The sequence below is a fragment of the Wasmannia auropunctata genome, unplaced genomic scaffold (assembly GCF_000956235.1).
Source record: "Wasmannia auropunctata unplaced genomic scaffold, wasmannia.A_1.0 LD335709.1, whole genome shotgun sequence".
Taxonomy (NCBI): Eukaryota; Metazoa; Arthropoda; class Insecta; order Hymenoptera; family Formicidae; genus Wasmannia; species Wasmannia auropunctata.
Genome location: NW_012027181.1, coordinates 455693 through 475899, shown reverse-complemented (window position 1 = coordinate 475899; position 20207 = coordinate 455693). Strand labels below are relative to the sequence as shown.

At 44.8% G+C, this 20207-nt stretch overlaps 1 protein-coding gene across 1 annotated transcript in view; it reads left to right on the top strand.

Moving 5' to 3' along the window:
- LOC105456331 (hemicentin-2-like) overlaps positions 1–20207 on the top strand; it is a 36213-nt gene that overhangs the window by 6913 nt on the left and 9093 nt on the right. The window contains exons 2-3 of the mRNA XM_011700284.1: positions 17417–17761; positions 19337–19645. Coding sequence (XP_011698586.1) covers positions 17417–17761; positions 19337–19645 — 654 coding nt within the window. The remainder of the gene's footprint in view (positions 1–17416; positions 17762–19336; positions 19646–20207) is intronic.

Sequence of the window (20207 nt, the reverse complement as noted above, 5' to 3'; positions counted from 1 at the left end):
AGAGAAAGAGAGAGAGAGAGAGAGAGAGAGAGAGAGAAAGAGAGAGACAAAGGATGACAAAAAAAAGAGGAAAACGAGAGGGAAAAAAATGGGCTTCAACGTCCCACCGCGAAATACACGCGGTAACGATCGGTGACTCGAGATAACCGGAAGCTCCGCGTGGATAATGTATCCGGGTGCACGACGGCGCCTTATACCCGGGCCGGCGGCGCACACGTTCGTCCTATTCGGAAAGCCGCGATGCAACTGCAGTCGGAACGTGATGTTGTCGGTCGGGGGTCGGGGGAGGCGTATTTTTGGTACGCCGGGTACGTATTGTTCACCCTTTCTCCCCCTCCCCTCCCCCCTGGCCTCACCACTCGCAATTTTTCTCTCCCCTTTTCGCTTTAGAGCGCGATTTTACTGCCGGTGATTTTACCGTGCGCGATTTTGCATATAGGCACGGCGTATATATACGGGGCGTTACAGAAGTTCATTTTATCCCGATCATGCGTAATAGGGAACGAGCTCTGGAATAGAATGCCAGTTTTATTTCGATATTGACGCGTCGTTACGGAGGGAGTCATTCATCATGCGCATAAAAGGCGCCCCGTGACGTGCAGCCCGACATAAACCTCATCTCGCTCACATTCTCCGTGCAATTTCGAGTCAATTTTCTCGAAAAAAAAAAGAAGGATATAATGAAATGTATGAAGATAGTTCTTTAATTATAAACGATTGGAAACACAAGCGATTCTACATCAGCGAGTTATATATTCCTTCAATTAAAAATATGAGATTCTCTCTTTGAGATTCATTCATCAATAGTTAAATTACTCGAATATTAACGAGTCGACGCCTCACAAAAAATCACCGTAAATTACATATATTATCACCGTATATATTCGCACCGTATATTATATAAATTATATATATATATATACATATATATATCCTAATAATATCGCATATATCCTATTAATTATATATCATCTTTAAATAGAATATTAATAGATTAGAATAATATCTGTAAAAGCTAAAATGAGACTGCTAATTTGAAATTCTGAAATTTACAGGATTAATTATCTCTCTACAGTGCTAATTATTTATGTTTCGATGTTATTTATGTTTAATTTTTTATCAACTTTTTAATGCAGAATTATAACGCGGTATTATTTTCGCTGCAGAGATAATTTATTGCAGTTTATCGCAGTCACGGGAACAGAAGCGCTAAAATTTGGGCCTGGAAGGGAAGAGGGGGGGGGGAGGGAGTGAAAATATGCGACAGCCTAAATTTGCGAAAAATAACACGCGCCTACGTGAAATTATCCCTGACGTCGATATTAAGCGCGGGTAGAAGCTGTGCGCGAGAGGCGTCGGCAATTTTTAATAAAAGTTTTCGACTATCCGAAGCTCTTTCGCGTTCAACGAATTTCGCCTCGGGAACGAAACTTCGCCCCCTCCCCCTCACCCCTTGCCCGCGTCTCGCAGCTTCACGTTGCAGCCTCGCGTTTCCGTGCCATTGCGCTTATGTCTCCTCCTGCGCTACCAATGTCGTAACAGTTTCTATTTGTAATGCAGAATCATGTCGTGTCCTCCTCCTTCGAATATCGCGATTTTCTCGCGCATCCGGTCGCCGTAAAGGCCAGGACGACGTCATTTTCCGCCTCGCATATTACCGCTTGCATTTCGTTTAACAAAAGGCGCATGCATAATATTAATCCTTTTATCGTGTCCTTTCTATCTTCCGCGACGTGTAATCAGCGTATGCGCAACATCGATTTGATATGAAAAAAGTTGCATTTCGCGCTTGATAAATAATGTCCTTTCAGAATATCTCTCCGCTTTTTGAATTTTAGTCGCATTTCCCGTCTGATAAGTAACGTCTGCTCTCTCAAAAGATTTATGTATATATATATATATATATATCTCCTTTTCGCTTTTTACATTTTATGTATTTATATTCGCGATATTGAATTCTTTTCAGAAAATATTCAATAAAGCTAATTATTATGTTACCATTTTTTATTGTACCCCAAAGTCATTAAGGATAATTAATTGATATGCGTTGCGGCCAATTATTAATATTGTAAAGCACTGCAGTAATATAATATATTTCCACGAAGAAACGGATACCATTTTACGTGGAAAACAATGTTAGCGATCTGAAAATATGCAATTTTCGCGCAGTTACACAGCGGGACATTTTGTGTGTAGAAATAATCGACGATTATAACCGATGGCCTGCTGACAGTACGTCGTGTCGTTGTCGCGATATTTAATTCCGCAATCGTGCAGGAGGAGGAGGGGGGGGGGACTATAAAAGCCGCGTTAGAGCGCCTATCGCCGTCAGCGTTATTAATTTTCAAACTGCACGGGGGTTACCCGCCCGGAAGGCGGTCCGCGGGAGCTCGCTCGCTCCCTCGCTCGCGGGGGTGGCTGAAGAAGGGGGGGGGATACTTCGTAAATCACTCGACGGGATTTATTATCGAGGATGTTCGCGTAAATGGCGGCGCCGCGGCGCGGCTGCTTCGACCGCAACGCCGGAAAAGAAAGGAAAAGCCAGCGGCGGCCGACGCGAGACGGTGGAAGGCGAGCGGGAGAGAGCTCCGAGGCTCCGTGGCTGCAACGGGGGGGATGACTCGGTCGTAAGAGAAGGATATCCGGCCTTGAAAAGCGAGAGGCGAAAACGGAGGGGGAGGGAGGGAAAAGTGAATAGAAGAAAAAGGAGGAAAAGAGTGCAAGGGAGAAAAAAAAGGAGAAAGAATAAAAATGGGAAGCGGGAAGAGCACGAGAAACATCGCGGGAACTATTTCCACAATGGTGCGGTGTACAACGTTCGGTCGGGCACGCCGGCGCGAAATAAGTCGGCGCGGCTAGGCGATATGTGTAGTACGAGAAAAACAGGAAACCGCGGTATTTCAAAGTCCTGGCTAACGAACGACCCCGTAGCCGGCCGGCCGGCTGGCTGACTGGCTAGCTGGTTGGCTGGCTGGCTGGCTGACCGGTCAAACTTTCTGTTAGTACGCGAACGGAGAACCTTCCGGCGAAAATTTTCCGCGAGCTCCAGCGAGTTGTGACTAATGCGCTACTCCGCCGCGGCTCTTTCCTCTGACGATAAGACTATTCAGTAAAAAATGAAATAAAATAATAAATAAAAAATGCAAAGGGTCTAGTTTTTACGAATGATCTCTTTTTTTCGCTAGCTCTTTCAATTCGTAATGCGCATACCTTCTTTTTTATAATTACATTTTATAATTTATACGCTAAATATTAGGTTAATCACAAAGTCTTTTTGTATTTAATGAATTTAAATACGAAAAGACTTTCTGGTCCACCTGATATATTTTCTTAACGAGCAATTTGCTTGGAGCAAACAAGAGATGTTATAATGTAATCGTATAATTTAATTTGATAATATTAAAGCAGGACGTTTCGACTTTACTAATTGTTAATCTGCTTTAGCCGCGAATGCAAAATTTAATAATATATTATATTACTTTTAATCGGAAAACACGTGACATTTCTAATCAAATGTATGTAAGTTCATAATGTCTAATATTTAAATTAAGATTGTAATCTAAAGTTATCGTTATTCACTTTTTTTTCAAGCAAAACATCCCGTTAATATTATCAAATTAAATACAATTATATTACATCTCTTATTTTTACGTTTTATTGATTTCCATTTCCTCTAGTTTCTATTTTATTTCCAAATATGAGCCTGAAATATACAATTTCGCTTTACACTTTCTTCAGTAATAGTGACAATGTGACAGATTGTTAACCTTTTCATTTCCACTATACTATAATCGTTTACTATGTAAAAAGTTCCTCGTTTTCAAAATATCAAAATGTTTTTATTTATCGCCTATTTTTCATATAACATTTACAAATTTTTGTAACTACTAAATAATTTCGGAATAAATGGATTAAGATTACATGGTTTTATTTAAAATAAATTTTTATAATATTCATAGAAAAATTATACGTATATAATGTTACATTAACGCGTATCTTTTTAAAAATATTTTAAACAAAATCAAAACAAGCCGACGAGTTTGTTTTCCTGACGTTGTCACGAGCGCGACTTTCGAATTTTTGGATGCGTCGATCATCGGTGCCTCCTCCGGGAATTTCGCCAAGTCGATATACTTGGTTACGTCCGCGCGCGTTTTGCAAAACGTGAGGGACACGGATACCGCGCACTGCAGGCTCGACTGGGGGCTGCCCTCTCATCGCGCGTTGTGTTTCCGCTTCGGCTTGATTGATTATCCAGCGGATCATACGCCGTATTTATTTGCCTGTCTATAATATGCTCACGGTGAACGGAGCGCGCGGAGATTTGCATGCGCAATAAGCGATCTGTCGCGCGTAATGCAAGCGCCCCTCGTTGCTCCGTTGCGGGGGGGATTCGATAACGAGCGAGCGAGTGAGGCGTCCCGAAGGGAGGCGGCCGAATAACAATCGTTTTATTTATTTGCGGAAATAACCTCCCCTCTCCGTCTCCCCCGCGCACTCGAGAGAGTACTGCAGTACCTCCTTCGCGGTCCGGAAACGCGAGCGACGGTTATTTTCGACATTATTGATATTAAATATTACACGCGACGCTCGATCTGCCGCGGCTAACGTTTTTAATCGTCGAAAATAATCGTCCGGGCGGGACGCCGCGCCGCGCCGTACATCTGCATAAAACGCCTCGACCGTCCGCGTTTTCAATTATTTATGCTACGTTATGCACGTACCGCGAGTATGCATTCTATAGCTAATTAGAATAATGCGGAGAACGATGGCGACGTTACAATGCCGCAGCACGACCGACGAAATTTATTCAATACTAACAGCGCGCTAATTTTACATAGGGATCTTGATGAATTATTAAAGACTCGCCCGGCCCGGCCTCCACCCCTCCCGCGGGAAGCGTGTCCCGGGTTTACGTACGTTTCATGGCTTTTCTATTTGGCCGTCCGCCAAATAACTGGGAGCTTTTCGATTAAACGAATCGATCCTTGTAAACGTCTAGTCTATAGTATTGTGCTTTTATCATGTGGCGCCTACATCCCACGGAGGGCTTCAAGTTTCTTCCCTTCGGTGGTGCAATCATTATTTCTCGGTCCGTACTCGACGTGGATCTGCAGGAGTGTATATAAGGATGCAATAAATAGAACGTCCGTACGTATAACGCATGTGTAAAAATACGCTTATGGTGGCGGTTTATCAAAGGTTAAATCGCGTATACCCGCCGCGAGTACGATCTCCCTTTCTCCCTCTTGCCGCGGATACATATACGTGTAATACCATATGTACGCGGAAAATTAATAAGGGAGAATCCTTTAACAAAAAAAGACGTGTATGTGTGTGTACCACACACGCGCGCGGAGAGATTCGCGGAGGACAGGAAACGATGCAGGGAAACATGCGCGATACGGGGCGTGGCGCGGTCCCGGCGCGGCGTATTCCCGACAAAAAAAAGCGAGGCAATAGCGGCGAAAGACAGAACGCAAGAAACGCCCGACCTATGAACCTGCCTCGTGCACGTGATGTCATTATTGCTTTGCATTTGCCGCGCGTTTCGCGGCTCTTCTCACCTCGCCTCGCCTCGCCTCGCCTCGTAAGGCGATATCGTATAGGTACGCGCGAATTCGTCGGGAGCACAGCTGCAACGCGGAGAGCCCCGTACGTCCTTACGCGAACGTTCGCGGCAAATTACATTTCCGCGACTCCACCCCCTCCGTCGACCGAAGAGCTGTTACTTACTTACAAAGCGCGCCAAGTCGTAATTCCCGTAAAACTCCTCCCTCTCTCTCTCTCTCTTGCTCTCCCTCTTTCTTATCCCTTTCCCCCCACTTTCTCGCGAACCCGAAAGTTCTTTAAACGATCTCGCGCGCGCGCGAGGAGGGGAGGTGGAGAACCTCTTTGATCATAATCTCTCGCCCGGAGTTATTTGGGAGCTCCTGGAATTCCAACGCGCGCGGCCGCTCGAGCGATAAAGTCTCGCTTCCCGAAGAGGAATCTTTTTTTCTTCTCGAGTAAAAGCGCGGGAAAGGAGGGGACACAGAGTTAGATTCGCGTCTATAAGGACGCGGACCCTATACACTTGACGGATTATCTTCTCTTCCGAATCGCCGAAGGAGGGAGGCGCGTTGAAACGCGTCTTCGCGGTGGTGATTTCCCTAAATTAAGTAAGGCTATGAATCGACGTTTCTCCGCGTGGCAGTCTCGATAGCAGATAATTGTTGATTAGCCCCGGACGGGACGCACGCTCGCCCATATTTGTAGTTTACCGTCAGCTATATACACGGCATTTGAATAAAACCACCGGGCGAGGACTAATAGGCAATCAGGGCGTGCTCCACGAAGGAGGAGGTACGACTCTCCGCCGCGCCGCCGGTAGTCACCGTCGGACATATAGAGTAATTTCATTTGAATCGCGTATACAGTCCGTAGATTACAAATCGCGCGAGTTTTCTCAGCCCGTGCATGGATCGAGGCGCCGAAGGCGTGTCGCGCGGCCGCGGCTAATGGGTTTCTCACGAGCGGGGTATCGCCGTATGTAGATCGCGCGCGGATCGCATGATTACGATGAAAAATATGCCATGAAGGAAGCGTAACACGACTCGAGTCGCGCGCGCCGCGGCCTCGATAAATCTCTCCGCGAGGCCGGGGCTTAATGCGGCCGGCCTCCTTCTTTTAACCCTCGGTCGCCCGTTGTGCGAAATTGCGGCCGAAAAATCGCGGCGAGACCTTTCTCCGTCCGTCGTTTTTATTTACGGTACCACGCGATCGCGATTGTCTTCTTATTAATCCCCGTATCCCATTCTTCATCGCCGCCGCAGCCTCTTTCCCCGTAATCCGCTCTTCTTTCGCGAAAACGCCAGGAGTGGCTCGGAAAAGCTGCTTTCGGGACCGTCGCCAAAAGGATCCCGTCGGAGCTTCTTCACTTTGTTTCCCCCCTCCTCCCCCCCCGCCGTCTATCACGCTTCTCCCTTTCATATGTTCCCTTCTGCTCCTTCCCGCGTCTCCTTCGGGAGAGTCTCGACACAGAGGGGCAGAGTCTCGGAACTCAATGCGGGACTGATTGGCTCGCGCGATTATCCGCGGTTCTCCGATTGTCTTGAAAACGTTGCCCAGGAGGAAATCCCGCCGGAGTAACGTCGAAGTCCCAGAGGGAAAAGAGGAGGAAGGGATACACCGCGTTAGAGAAAGGGAACACGAAAAATAAAGAGTAAAGGAAGGAAACGGAAGGAAGAAAAAGGAAAGGTGACGGCGCGATTTCGCGAACGCGCGACCGCGCGAGAGACACGACGAGGAACCCCCGTCGGGGAGAAGCAGGGGGGCAAAGGGAGGAGGCAGAGCCTCGCTTTTCTCGTTTTATCCCGCGGATCTGGGATTCATTCGGCCGGACAGCGCAGCCAGCGCAGTCCCTGCCACCCTCTAATGCCCGGATCTTTATACGCTTCTTAGCCACCAGCGCGGTTTCCGTACGGAAGGGAGACACCGTTTTCCCCGGCATCGATCGAGGTGCACGAAAGTAGCACGACGCTCCTTTCGCGCTCGGGGCCCGAATCGCCCTAAAGATCCTCGAAACAATCGTACGATACCGCCCGGCCACCGTCGCGCGTTCCTTCGGCGCGACAGGCAGCTCCTTTGTTCCACGCCGGCGGGAGAGCGTTCTCGTCCTTCGCTTCTATCTAGATTCCCCTCTTCATTATGCAACGAAATGACGTCTGCGGATCTCTCTTGCCTTGAAAGGCTTACACCCTTTGACCTCGGCGACGACCTCGCGAGTCTCGTGCTATATCCGTGCAGGATCTTCCCCGTTGAAATAGGCTAATTTCGAAATAAGACGATCACGCAGGTGAGAGTTATACCTCCAGAGATACTACATTACCGTATCCCGCTTCACCGCGGCCGCGGCTTCATCAGCATCAATTAACTTTAATCCCCGTTTAATTACCGAGAGGGACGGTTAAACTGCGATTAAAATTAACCGACGTCGTCAAAACCCGGTGATTAGTATCCCGAAAAGCGAAATGGGGCGTGAGAGACGAGAGAAAGAGAGAGAAATATTCATTTTTCTTCTCACGCGCGCGATTTTTCTATAAACCGCCGTCGCGGTTAGCGGGCAACTCCCTCGCCGCGGTGACACTTTATCCGCCTGGCGATACGCGCCTTGACGCTCAGCGGGGATTTCTTTTCTGCATTGCCTCGCCTTGCCTCGCGCGAGGAAATACCTGTATGCATATACGCGCGCTCGATGAAACCTGAAATGCCTTGGTAGGTGGGAAAGGTTACTGCCTATCTGATAGGCGAGTAAATACGGCGCGGCGCGCGCGGAGACGCGACCGGTTCCTTCGCACCTGCTCCGGGGAGTTATTCCCCCCTCACCTCCCTTTGCTCCCCTTTCCTCGCTCTTTTGCCACTCCTCATATATTCGCTATCTCGCGTAACAATCCACTCTTTCTCGCCTCTCTCTCTCTCTCTCTCTCTCTCTCTCTCTCTCTCTCTCTCTCTCTTTTTCTTTTCTTCTCGCGTCGCTCTCTTCACCTCTTCGGTCTTCGCTTGTACCTTGCGTCTCCACATGTATCCCGTCCTTTTAATTTTTTTTTTGCGTTGCCGTTTCTTCTGCAGCTGTCCCGCAATATATATCATTCGTTTTTCTTTTCGTTCCCACCATTATACATGCGTGCACACCGCTGCGCTTACGCACGTCGTTAGGAGTAAAGATACGCGTATGCGCGGACGCGCGCACCGGTTATTCGTGTATCGCTCGTCGTTATTATTACTGAAAAACGGTACAATTTTCATATATTATTAATGTTGCGAACCCATATACAAGTATATTTTGTGCATTTAATATTTGCATTCGTATTTAATATTTTATAGTTTTTATACGAAGCGCTACCGTTTACACTTGGACTTGTTACGCGCAGCGAATTTACCGGCGAAAAATTAAAAAAAAAATGCTCTTTCTCGAATGAAAGTGCGACGGAATATATACGTTCTTGAATGGAACGTAATTTTCGATAAGGCAAATGGAGAGGCGAGGTGCGACCGACCTGGGTGTAAAACACCTCGCTCTGTCCGACAACTCCGTCGGCCAGTAGCCATCACATTGGGCAAACATAGTCTCGGTGTATACAATGCCGTGTATAATGTCGAACGTATAGAGGGGCGGCGAAATGGCTGGAATTGACAATTCGGGTCCGTTAGATCCGTGCCCAGGGCTTTCTCTCTGCGCCGCGCCTCCGACACACGGCGCGGCGGCGGATTATTTCTAACGAAGGCGACGTCGCGCCACTATTTCCCGGCACGTAATTTCGGGGATTACGCCGGCGTGCCGAATTTTCGGCGAGCGAGCGAGCGAAACGTAATTGCCTCCGCGGTGGAGGCGTCACGTTACGATTGCATACGCACGTGTCGAATTATGCGCCGGTGTTGCGCAGTAATTTGATATGCAAAAGAAAGAAAAAAAAAACGTCCCCTAAATGTATTCGCATCTTGCCTCCTCGCAAAGCAAGAGGCGCGAGCCGTAACTCTATATGTCGTGCGATTTATCGCTAAATATCTCTAAATATAATTTTTTTTGTGTAAGAGAAGGGAGGGGCAAATAGTGTCACTTTAAATTTCTCCTCTTTCCCGTGTCTATTTTATCACTACTCGTTAATAGAAAAACAGTTCTCAAGCATCTTCTGAAAAAGCCGTAGAAATCAAAAGTCAAAATATAGCTTATAGCGGAGAAGTTTAAAAATTCGTAAAGTAAGGTAAAATCTAAATCTTCTTTTGATATTTGAAGTTATATTTTCTTAACGGCTGAATCGTTGAATAAAATCTAACCTATTCTATGTCATTTTCTTCGGTACTTTTTTCCTCTATTTTGGTATAATTCCAATGCCTGTATATTAATTTTATTTCAGTAAAGTTTTAAAGGAAAAAATAGCTCCTGAGGCAAATAATGACAATTTTTAGTTGGGTAAATAATGACAAGTCAAAATGCTTTTTTAATATTTGAATATGGTTTTTCTAATTTATTTGGGATAGTGTGAGATTAGTTACAAGGCATCTAGAATAAATGTGATTTTCAATAAGAAATACTGGCAAATAATGTTACTACTATTATTTATCAATTAATAAAAATTTACATATGCAGAGTATAGAAATTACCTTATTTAATCAAAATGTCAAAAGAAAGATTAAGAGTTAAGAATTATGTATTTTGTAATTGTCCCATATGGTGTCACTATTTATTCATAGGGTGGGGCAAATAGTGACAAATGTAAATTTCAGTTTTTATGAAAATCTAGCCCGTATACATATGACTTATGGAAACTCTAATTAAGTTTTTTGTATATTTGAAAATGGAAAGTACTCTTTTAGTGAAAAATCATATCTTGTAAACTTGAAATTAGCTTGTAGGTGAGAGAGAAAAAAATCCGTCTTTATTTGCTCCCCCCTTCCTTTATTTGATTCTGCCGATTATCGCGTTCCGCTCTCTTTAGACGCGCGCCCAATAATCCAGTAAATACCTATCTCTCTCTATGTCCGACCGATGTCTGTCTCCTTCGTTTTACACGCCGTTGTAAAAGCCCCGCTACTTCGGCCGTAGATGAACTTGGGAACATCACATTCGGGATGCTATACTCTACGAGAGAGAGCCTCTGGATACGCGTGTCGTTCAGCTGTCATGTTAGGTGCTCCGACGTGCGTGCGCGTCCTTACAACATTTTCCTTTTAGTGCCAGTTGGGAACGTGGTAGGAGGCGACGCTATTTCAAACTTCGAGTTGTGTGCCAATTCCAGAAAAAGAATTTCATTACGGAATTAATCTTCTAATTTCCATAATAGAAATTCGGCAAGAGACTTTTTGCAATACCTTTCAATCGAGCTAAAAGTAAACACTTAAATTTGTGTCAAACTGTGTCCAATTTGAGTTATTTTTAATCATTTTTATAGGTTATCACTGTTTCTATTCGAACATGTCGTTAATTTAGCTACAACAATGGAGTTAAATAATTTAACTCAAAAAAGAAATGTATCAAATTCTGAAACTTAGTTTATATTTAACTGCATACGTTAATACAAATGTTGTTCGCTTTAAAACTAAGCAATTCAACCACAGAAATGGGTTGAAGTGTGGTTTAGATGTGATTGGTTTTTTAATCACACAATTTGTATTAAAATAATACATTTTCACGAGAAATTAAAAATGAAAGTTGAAAATAACAAAATGTTATTTAACTCACGGAAATGGCTGTTTACAGCTGCCTCTTTGATATTTTATTTACAGCGAAGTAAATCGTCTTGGTAGAACTTGTTGACTTGCGCGTCGCGAGATTTCGATTCGATTACGCGACGGGCGTCCAATATTTAATTAGTCATCAATAGATTCGATTATTTACGAGTGTCGCGAAACAATATGTTGCGCGAGCATTTCATCGATTCACGGGGCGAGCAGAACGTGCGACGTTACGACGAGATTAAGGAACTCCTTCTTATACTTTTGCCTAGGTGAACATATCCTTCAGAGAGCCATAAAACGCGCCGTATTCCAGCTAGAAAGCAGCATGAATCTCTATAACGCGATGTTTCCGGTTACTTCAGCGAAAGAATTGCGGTGCTCACAATGCGAAGCATCGCCAGTCGTATATTAGGGCGTAAAACGACATATATGTCTTTCGGACTAAAGTTGGAGACGTGATGCGCGCCCGTTGCAGTGCATCCGCATATGGCCCGGGTCTGGAGCGAGGGAAGGAGAAAAAAAAACTTGCGCACTTGATTCGCCATAAAATTCAATATCGCGTTGTCACAGCGTAACGAGTTTAATACTTCAAACGGGCCGAGGCCGGGACCGTGGATAAGAGAAACGGAATGCGTTATGTGTCGTATTTCTCCCTGAAAAATATATCTTATCTCTACGGCCTTGTGACATTAATAGCTCCGAAATCATAATACAAGAATTATTCTCGTCGCGTCGCGACTCGCGAGGAGAGTCTGGCTCGACAAACAAACAAAAAAAATTAAAATAAACACGGGATACAAATCTCCAATTTCCCTTTTAATTTTCGAGAACGCCGTGTTCGTGAGAGTTACGAAAAGGAGCAGTATAATCAAAGTACAACATTCCGGAGCTGCCTGCGTTCGGATTTTGCGTTCGTCGCGCGCGGCGCAATCTGATTTTATTGGTCGACAAACGTGGCGCGGGCTCGTAGCCGGGACTTTATTGAAGTGTTATGCGCAGTCACAAAATGCCAGGAATTCTGATAGCGGCGAATTACGCAACGCGTGCCCCAGTTCAAAGAATTTTTCGATCCCGGGCAAACATGGGTCGGAGACCCATTGAAATGCAACGGCAAAATGGATCTGTCCCTCCCTTCCTTTCTCTCTCTCTCTCTCTCTCTCTCTCTCTCTCTCTTTCTCTCTCCCTCTGCTGAAATTCGATCGATTCGATCACTTTGCCGCCCGACGCGGCGTTTACTTGTCATCTTGATGTCCGACAACGTGCCAATTATACAGCGAATTCGGTTACCGCTCGTACACTCGCGCCTTATCGCATTTGTTGGCCTTTCCCGTTACCGCGTCCCGTTGTTGTGACAAGCGCACGATAAACATCGGCGGAGAGCTGTGTATAGCGGCGACGCGGGTACACAAACCCCACCGTCGCTTGGTTTCCGCGTCCGCCATATCCGCGGGACCTGTTAAATAATTTACCACGAATCGAATCCGTGCGCCCGACGTACGTCGTGCCTATACCTCGCCCTACTTTCGCCTCGTCCTTTTTATCGCTTCATCTACTTCCGTCTAATTCTCTCCCAGCCGCGTATCTCCGGCGGCGGCGGTGGCGGCGGCGGCGGGCGGCGGGCTCACCCACCCCGTGTTCACCCTGCGTGCGCTTGTGTACATCCGCCCCTCCCCCCCTCCCCCCCTGTGTGCCACCCTCATCCCCCTCGGTTCCTCGGTTTGCCTTCTTCGTCATACCCGGCGTGTGTTTGTTCAGTCGGCGGTTTTCGGAGGGGGGGAGGGAGAAGAAAGGGGGAGACGACAGGGGGCGGTGTGTGACGCCGCCGTTTTCCCGGATGCGGCGGTAAAGGAGCCGGCACCACGTTTGCACACCGCCCCGGTGTTTGCACGCGCGGCTCCGGACGAGTTACCGACGTTACGAAGTTAAATAGGCCGGTGATAATAATCGCCACGGACAAGCGAAATTTATGGCTTGTTAATGAGTTTGATCATTGTTCATTAGAGCGGCCTCCGTCGTTACACAGATATACACGCGTCCTCCCTAATGAAGTTGTGAATGGAAAGATTCTACACAGTATAAGAAGTTATCATATGCATTTCCGAGCGAGAAGCGATCGCATATATGGCTTTCTTAGAACTCTTGCGACTTGCGCGAAACATTAAATTTTTAAGGGATTTATAAATGGATAAATTGCAAAAGTCAGATAGACGTCAAATTAGTCTTTCATGATCGATGTATTAATTACGTAATCAAACTCAAGATTCGCATTTCACTGTCTGTAAATAATTCAAGATCTCTTTCTTTCTCTGCGTTTATTAATGTTTAACTATACCGCGCGCGCGCGCGCTCACGTGCGGTTTATATGCAGAAACTGGGTCAAGTTGGTGGCGCACTCGGGAACGAAGGAAAGGTAACCGACGGATTCCCTATTGAGAAATGGAATATTCGTTCAATGTCCTGTTTCCATCTTTACCTCCTCTCGCGGCGACTGGGAAAGTACGTAAAGAGCATTTTGTCAAAGTTTTCCCAGTGCATTCTTTACCTTGGCAAGAAAGTTGCCACCTCGTAGGTATTTGCACGACGCGACGTGGCGCGCGGTGCTTGTGCGCGAAAGTACCGACCATTCGTTCTGTATGGATTCTGAGAGAATACGCAGTGACGCGATTGTTGGTTTCGAAATTTAATAGATTCAGCTTGATCGTTCTTATCGGCATTTAAACCCTTTGACGGTATTTAAGACGCTCGACTTTTTAACGGCCGTAGCGAATCTGCAGGTACGACGAGGTATTTAAGAATTAGTGTATGTCCACCGGAAATTCCATTCCGTTCTCCCTACATACAGCGCGATATATACAAATGCATATATATATTTCACATATTTTCATATATGTATGTGTTATATATATATATATATATATATATATATATATGAAAATATGCGAAATACAATTTCCGCGCGACTCGCGCGTCAGTTCGCCCTTCAATCGCTATATCCACCTATCTTCCTTTTATTGCTTGCCGGATGTGTGCCGGTTTCTACCTTCCGTATGTTTGGCTGGAACTCGTCGGTCCGCCAGCGATGCCTGAATCTATAGAAAACAAGTCGCATCCACGTTTGCGCATTCGCGATGTTTACAGCGGTGCTTTGATCAAATTACAAGGCTCGCACTTTCAAGCCGGCGAACCGCTGCGGCGCAAATTGAATTTTTGCGTATTAGAAAATAGTCGGCGGAAATATATCGGTATCATGATGCATTCGAGCTGATATAAAGAGAAAGGGAACGCTAGTGCAGGTATATAGTAGATAGTACGTGAAAAATGGCGAAATATTACTGCCCCGTTGGAATCGCGAATCTCGCTGCACTTCAACCGTTGTTGAAATCAATATAAATATACAATAATATATAAATTGCCACGATAGAGTTCGAGTCGAGTTCGAGTTTTTTATTTAACAACTGTGCCAAAACGAAGCGCAATAATGGACACACAGCCGGGGGGGAGGGATAGGTGGGGAGGATGTCAACGGAAACACGAATCAGAGTCGCTAAATTTATATATTCGCGTTAACCGGAGCGATGTCAATAAACCCGATCCATCCACCAATCAATATTACGCTACTTCGCGTCCGTTCTTCGCGTCGTATACGGCGCGTGTTTAAATCCCGTATGCGCGCGGCCCCGTGTATACACGGGCGCGGGTAATGCGACGTATTACCGATCCACGACGGCGTTCGTGTTTGCTTTGAATAATTACTCCGGGATCGTCGTGTCGGCGGATATATACGTATGCGTCCCGCGTTACCGGAGAGAGAAACGGATATTCGCCACGCTCTCTCAAGTAAACGCGATACACGCGCGCGCACGCGAGAGAGAGAGAGAGAGAGAGAGAGAGAGAGAGAGAGAGAGAGAGAGAGAGAGAGAGCGCAACCGCACACACACGCACCACGCGCGCCCGCCGCGGACAAGGCACCTACGTACGTGCCACGCGTGCACGCACACGGAATACGCAAGCGTCTGCGTTATACCGCCGAGTCTGTCGATGGTTCATTGTCTAAGTCATCAATTTGCGAGGTTTCATGAGAGGATTTAACGAGGTAATAGGACTCGCCGGTGCTATTAACATTTTAATTGCGGCATTAACGGCGCCCACCTCGCCCGCCCCGTTTCGTAACGGCTTAATCGGCGCGTTCGTGCAACCGTGATTATTTTCGCAACGTCTGGCCGTTAACGTACGTCGTCGCGGACTCGACGCGGTTTCTAAATATTGAATCATCTCCGTGTCACCTCGCTTTTGATCATTTTTACAAAATCCACCCGGGCTCGCGGGTCGGGAATCGCTGCAACATTTCGCGCGACGTTATATTGGACGTTATAGGTATACCTTGGTTTGCTCTTCGTAAATGTTTATGTGCGCGGACGCGTCTCTATTCCCGATAACGCAGTCGCTATCTCCGCGCAATTTTCACCCGGTGGGCATAACTTCAGCGATGCACGGACATGCAAACGCGTCAACGTGTGAATATTCAGAGCGCCACGTCAGTGGAGCGCAAAGGTGCGAAAGCGAAGCCACGTGCTCGTTGCCGTTTGTTAACGAGTTACTTCGTGCGTACAGCTATTCATCACCTGGCATTAATTACATCGTATCATTAACACCGCCATCGTCCGTGATGAATCTCAGAGCTCACGTCAACGCGGAATTTGGATGCGCGCGAGATCCGTGTCGTCGTTACGCGAGAGAATCAATGGTTGCTTTTTCTCTCTCTCTCTTTCTTTTTCTCGCTTTATTAAAATTATAGGAATCTTATTTAAGGGTCTCATCAAAGAGTAACTTCATTTTTGTTGAAATAATATCAGCGAATATCTGCGAGTTTGACAAAAATCACGAACGTTAAAAAATAAGTAATCCTTTCAATTATTAATAGTCCTTTGACGCTTATTAGGTACGTTTAACGTATAATCGAATTAAGTAATTATCGGATCAAGTAATCATGTGAAACGGAATCTTTTTCTAAAACAGTCTTCTCCGTAATCATCACATGGGATTCAACATCCTATAAAAAAAAAAAGAGCAATGGATTATGCGCCAGCTAACCCAAGCCAAGCTGCGTTTTTCTTCTCGTCGCCGCCGTCCGGCGCCGAGTCGCGCGCAGTGGAAAAAGCCGATACACGTCAGCCGCGTTCGCGCTCAATTAATCTCCGGCGGCCGGTAGCGGTGGCGGCGACGACGACGTCTGTTTCGAAGGTAACTCACACGGTGCTCGTTACGTCTAAGGTCAACGGGAGAGAAAAGATAATGAGACCGCCGTCGATCGGGCTGATTGGGCGTTAGACGCCAGAGGACGATGGATGGGACGGCTATGAAAGCCAATAAAATCGCGCGCGGCCGACAGTCGGCGTGCGCCGTTATAAATCGGCAAGTAGACCGATTAATTGGGTTCACCCGATCGTGCGGCCCCGCGCGCGTTTTGTTTCTATGCACGACCACACGCGCGCGTGCATACTCTCTCTCTCTCTCTCTCTCTCTGTCTCTGGTAACTAGTTTCGCTCGGAGGTTCGCTCGGCCCGGGGTGCATTCGACCAATTTGCAGTAATTCGATCGGCGCCGACGGTGACTGACTAAAACTCCAAATTTGCGGTCTCAGTGAGAAAACGTACGATACGCGGGCCGCGTTGTTACCGAATGCGGGACCTGTTAGCGTAGCCGCAGAAACGCAACGAGGCAACTTACCCGAGAATGCGCGTGTTCTCCTCGCTCGGGGAATTGTCGTACGTGCGATGTCGGCAGTGCGTTGCGAGCGCTGCATAACTATATGGTGTGGTGAGAATGGTCCACATATTAAAGACGCGTTAATACTCCTTCGATTGATCGCAAAATCGAAAAGAGGAATTAATAAAATTAGTTTCATATTTAATGAATATTAATTAATCGAACTTATTATGCAAAATTACGAAGACTTGCAGGAAATTGTTAAAATATATAAGAGTAGATCTTAAGATATGAAGAATGACATGAAGATCTTAAGATATATGTACATACATATTTTAAAATCTAAAATAAGATATATCTTTAAAAAATTATATATATAATTAAAGATATATTATATATATATATATATATATATATATATTTATATATATAATGTAAAGAACCATATAGCCTTTTCGCAAGGCTAACTCTGTCGCTTCCTTGTAATTTTCAGTGCCCATATCAGACGTAAGCGCAGTGGCCGGTTTCAAAGCTCAGATACCTTGCGACATCGATCCGCCGATTAAAGACGAGACGGTCATCATGGTATTTTGGTACAAAGATGAAAAGGACGGCGAACCGATATACAGCATGGACGCTCGGGGGAGGCAGATAGCTCAGGCGAGGCTTTGGTCGGATCCGTACGTGTTCGGTGAAAGGGCGGTTATGAAGACGGACGTAAAGCCCGCCGAGCTGGAGATAGATCCTTTGGAGTTCACAGACGGCGGTGTATACAGATGCAGAGTGGATTTTAAGAATAGTCCCACGAAGAATCAGAAGATTAATCTTACGGTCATAGGTGAGCTTCAACGAAAACTGGGAATCTCTATTTTCCCTATATATAACGCTAACGGTAAATTGATAATTACCTTTACAATTATTAATCCAAGAGCGTTTCTGTCAGATTTAATTATGACAATTTGACATCTTAAAGTTTGTGCGAAGCATTTTTAGATTTTATTAAATCTGTATGAAATAGACTCACGGAGCATTTTATTTGTGGAGTAATTAAGAAGAAATGTGATATGTTATTTATAAAAATTATTAGAATTTTTCCGTTTTTCATAGACAGACATATATGAAGATTAAAAGGAATTAACAAAATTTATCAGATATGGAATAACAATTTTATGAAAAGAGAAAATTCTCTAAATACATATTCACTATATAATTTGAGATTATATTAAAAATAATTAAAAAAATTGAAATAAACAGGAATACAAAAATTTTTTGAAACTAATTACTATAATTAACTGAAACATTGATTGTATAATACAATGAATGCTGTGCACAAATAATAATATAAGACACATTCGTTATTCTTCTAAAAAAATTTCGATATGAAATGTAATTTATACAAGCTGACAGAGCACGATTAATAATTTTAAAAAAAGCAAAACTACAAGTAATCCGGACTTGATCTCATCCGATCTCGGCAGCTCTCTTAGGATTAATTTTTCATTATTATTCCAATTATCTGTTATTACGGCGGTGTGTGGCATTTTACAACGGAAAATTGTGGCTTATAGAGCGACGTTGGCGGACAGAGTGTGCTTTATGGGATTTTAATCAGGCGGCGCACATGGGCTGTGCTATCTCCATTCATTCGTGATTTATACGTTTTGTATTATATCCGCTGGTGGAGATTTACGCGCGCGGTGCGTAACCGCGGAAAACAGTAGTAAATCGAAAGAGATAGTTTGATTCGCTCAACCTCAACCTTCCGCGCGCGGAAACGGGTATTGGACAATCATGTGGAAATAAAGCTGTGAGACGAGGTTATTCGAAGTCTCGGAGAGATGTGGTTGGATCAGTTCCAGCAGAAACAAACAACCGGGGTCATTGTGATTTCATACGTTTAGTTAATGTAAGGTCGAGAGATTCAGTTTCCAGCAATACGAATTTCAATCAATTAATTCAACGTCATAGTACCGGGGCTCAACAGGTGTTAATCTGAGGTCACCGGCGTGTTCTAGCAGAAAAAAATAGAAGACTCCGGCCGTTTATGTCTTAATTCTCATTTCGCGGCCTCTATTCGTTGCCGGGCACCATTTCGCGATACGGAAATTTGATAGCATTGCCTGGCTACGTACTTTCAGATATTTTAACGTATTTATAGATTTCGATTTCTCTCTATGTATCGAGCGCGAGTCATTAAAACAATTTCAGTTATTGTTATTATTACATCGGTGGTATTATTATTACATGGCGACCACGTGTCGGCATAGATTTATGACGAATGAAATTGATCTTACTAGAAAATGATAACAAAGGAAATCGCGCATATATAACTCGATATAACGGACACGTGGCGCGCGCGTGCCGATGTCACGGAAATAAATTCCTATATGATCGGAATTCAATTTGCTGACAGTGCCGCCGAAAAAACCGGTGATATATGCCGGCGCTAGCAGGAGCCCGGCTAAAATACTGTTTAACGAGGGAAGCGAGACGTCCCTGTTGTGCGAGGTGATCGGGGGTTTACCTCCGCCGAAGGTCACGTGGTATTTCGACGGCAGAGTCCTGGACGATACGTATACGCGGGAGCACGACGATATAACGATAAATCGGCTGGATATCCCGAGGGTCACCAGGGACTTCCTGAGCACGAAGCTAATTTGCAAGGCGAACAATACTCAGCTTATGACGCCCCTGACCTCCGAGGTCGAACTGGATGTGAACCGTGAGTGTAATCGAGTCATTCAATTCGTATTGATTAAATCGACGAAACCTTTAGAAATAAATTACGAACAGTAGTAATTTTTATAATAATTTCTTGTCCATTTTAGTAATGTCTATCTTTTCTCTATCATTTTTTTTAATTATATTGAATTCGGCTAAAAAAAAAACACTGAACAAAGGACCACGTACAAAACTTATGGAAAAGTGCTTTCGGTCGAATTGGCTGAATTTTTGATATGTAGTTCTTGTCATTCTGAACAAATGTCTCAATGGGCACAACTCGATCCTATGGCTAATTTCAGAGATATAGGTAGTCAAAGTGTCCTTTGCCGAAAAAGCGATATGTATTGCGTCATTATCGACTTCTTAGGGCTTTGTTTCTAATATATATGGATTAAATAGTTGCAATGATAGTAATTACAATAAATATAATATTTATTATAATATATATAATAATTATTATAATTACAATTACGATCATAATTATAATTATGCTCGTCTAGTCACACTATGTCAATCTAAACACGGAAAGAACGATTTTGTTGAAAGGTCTAAAAATTTTA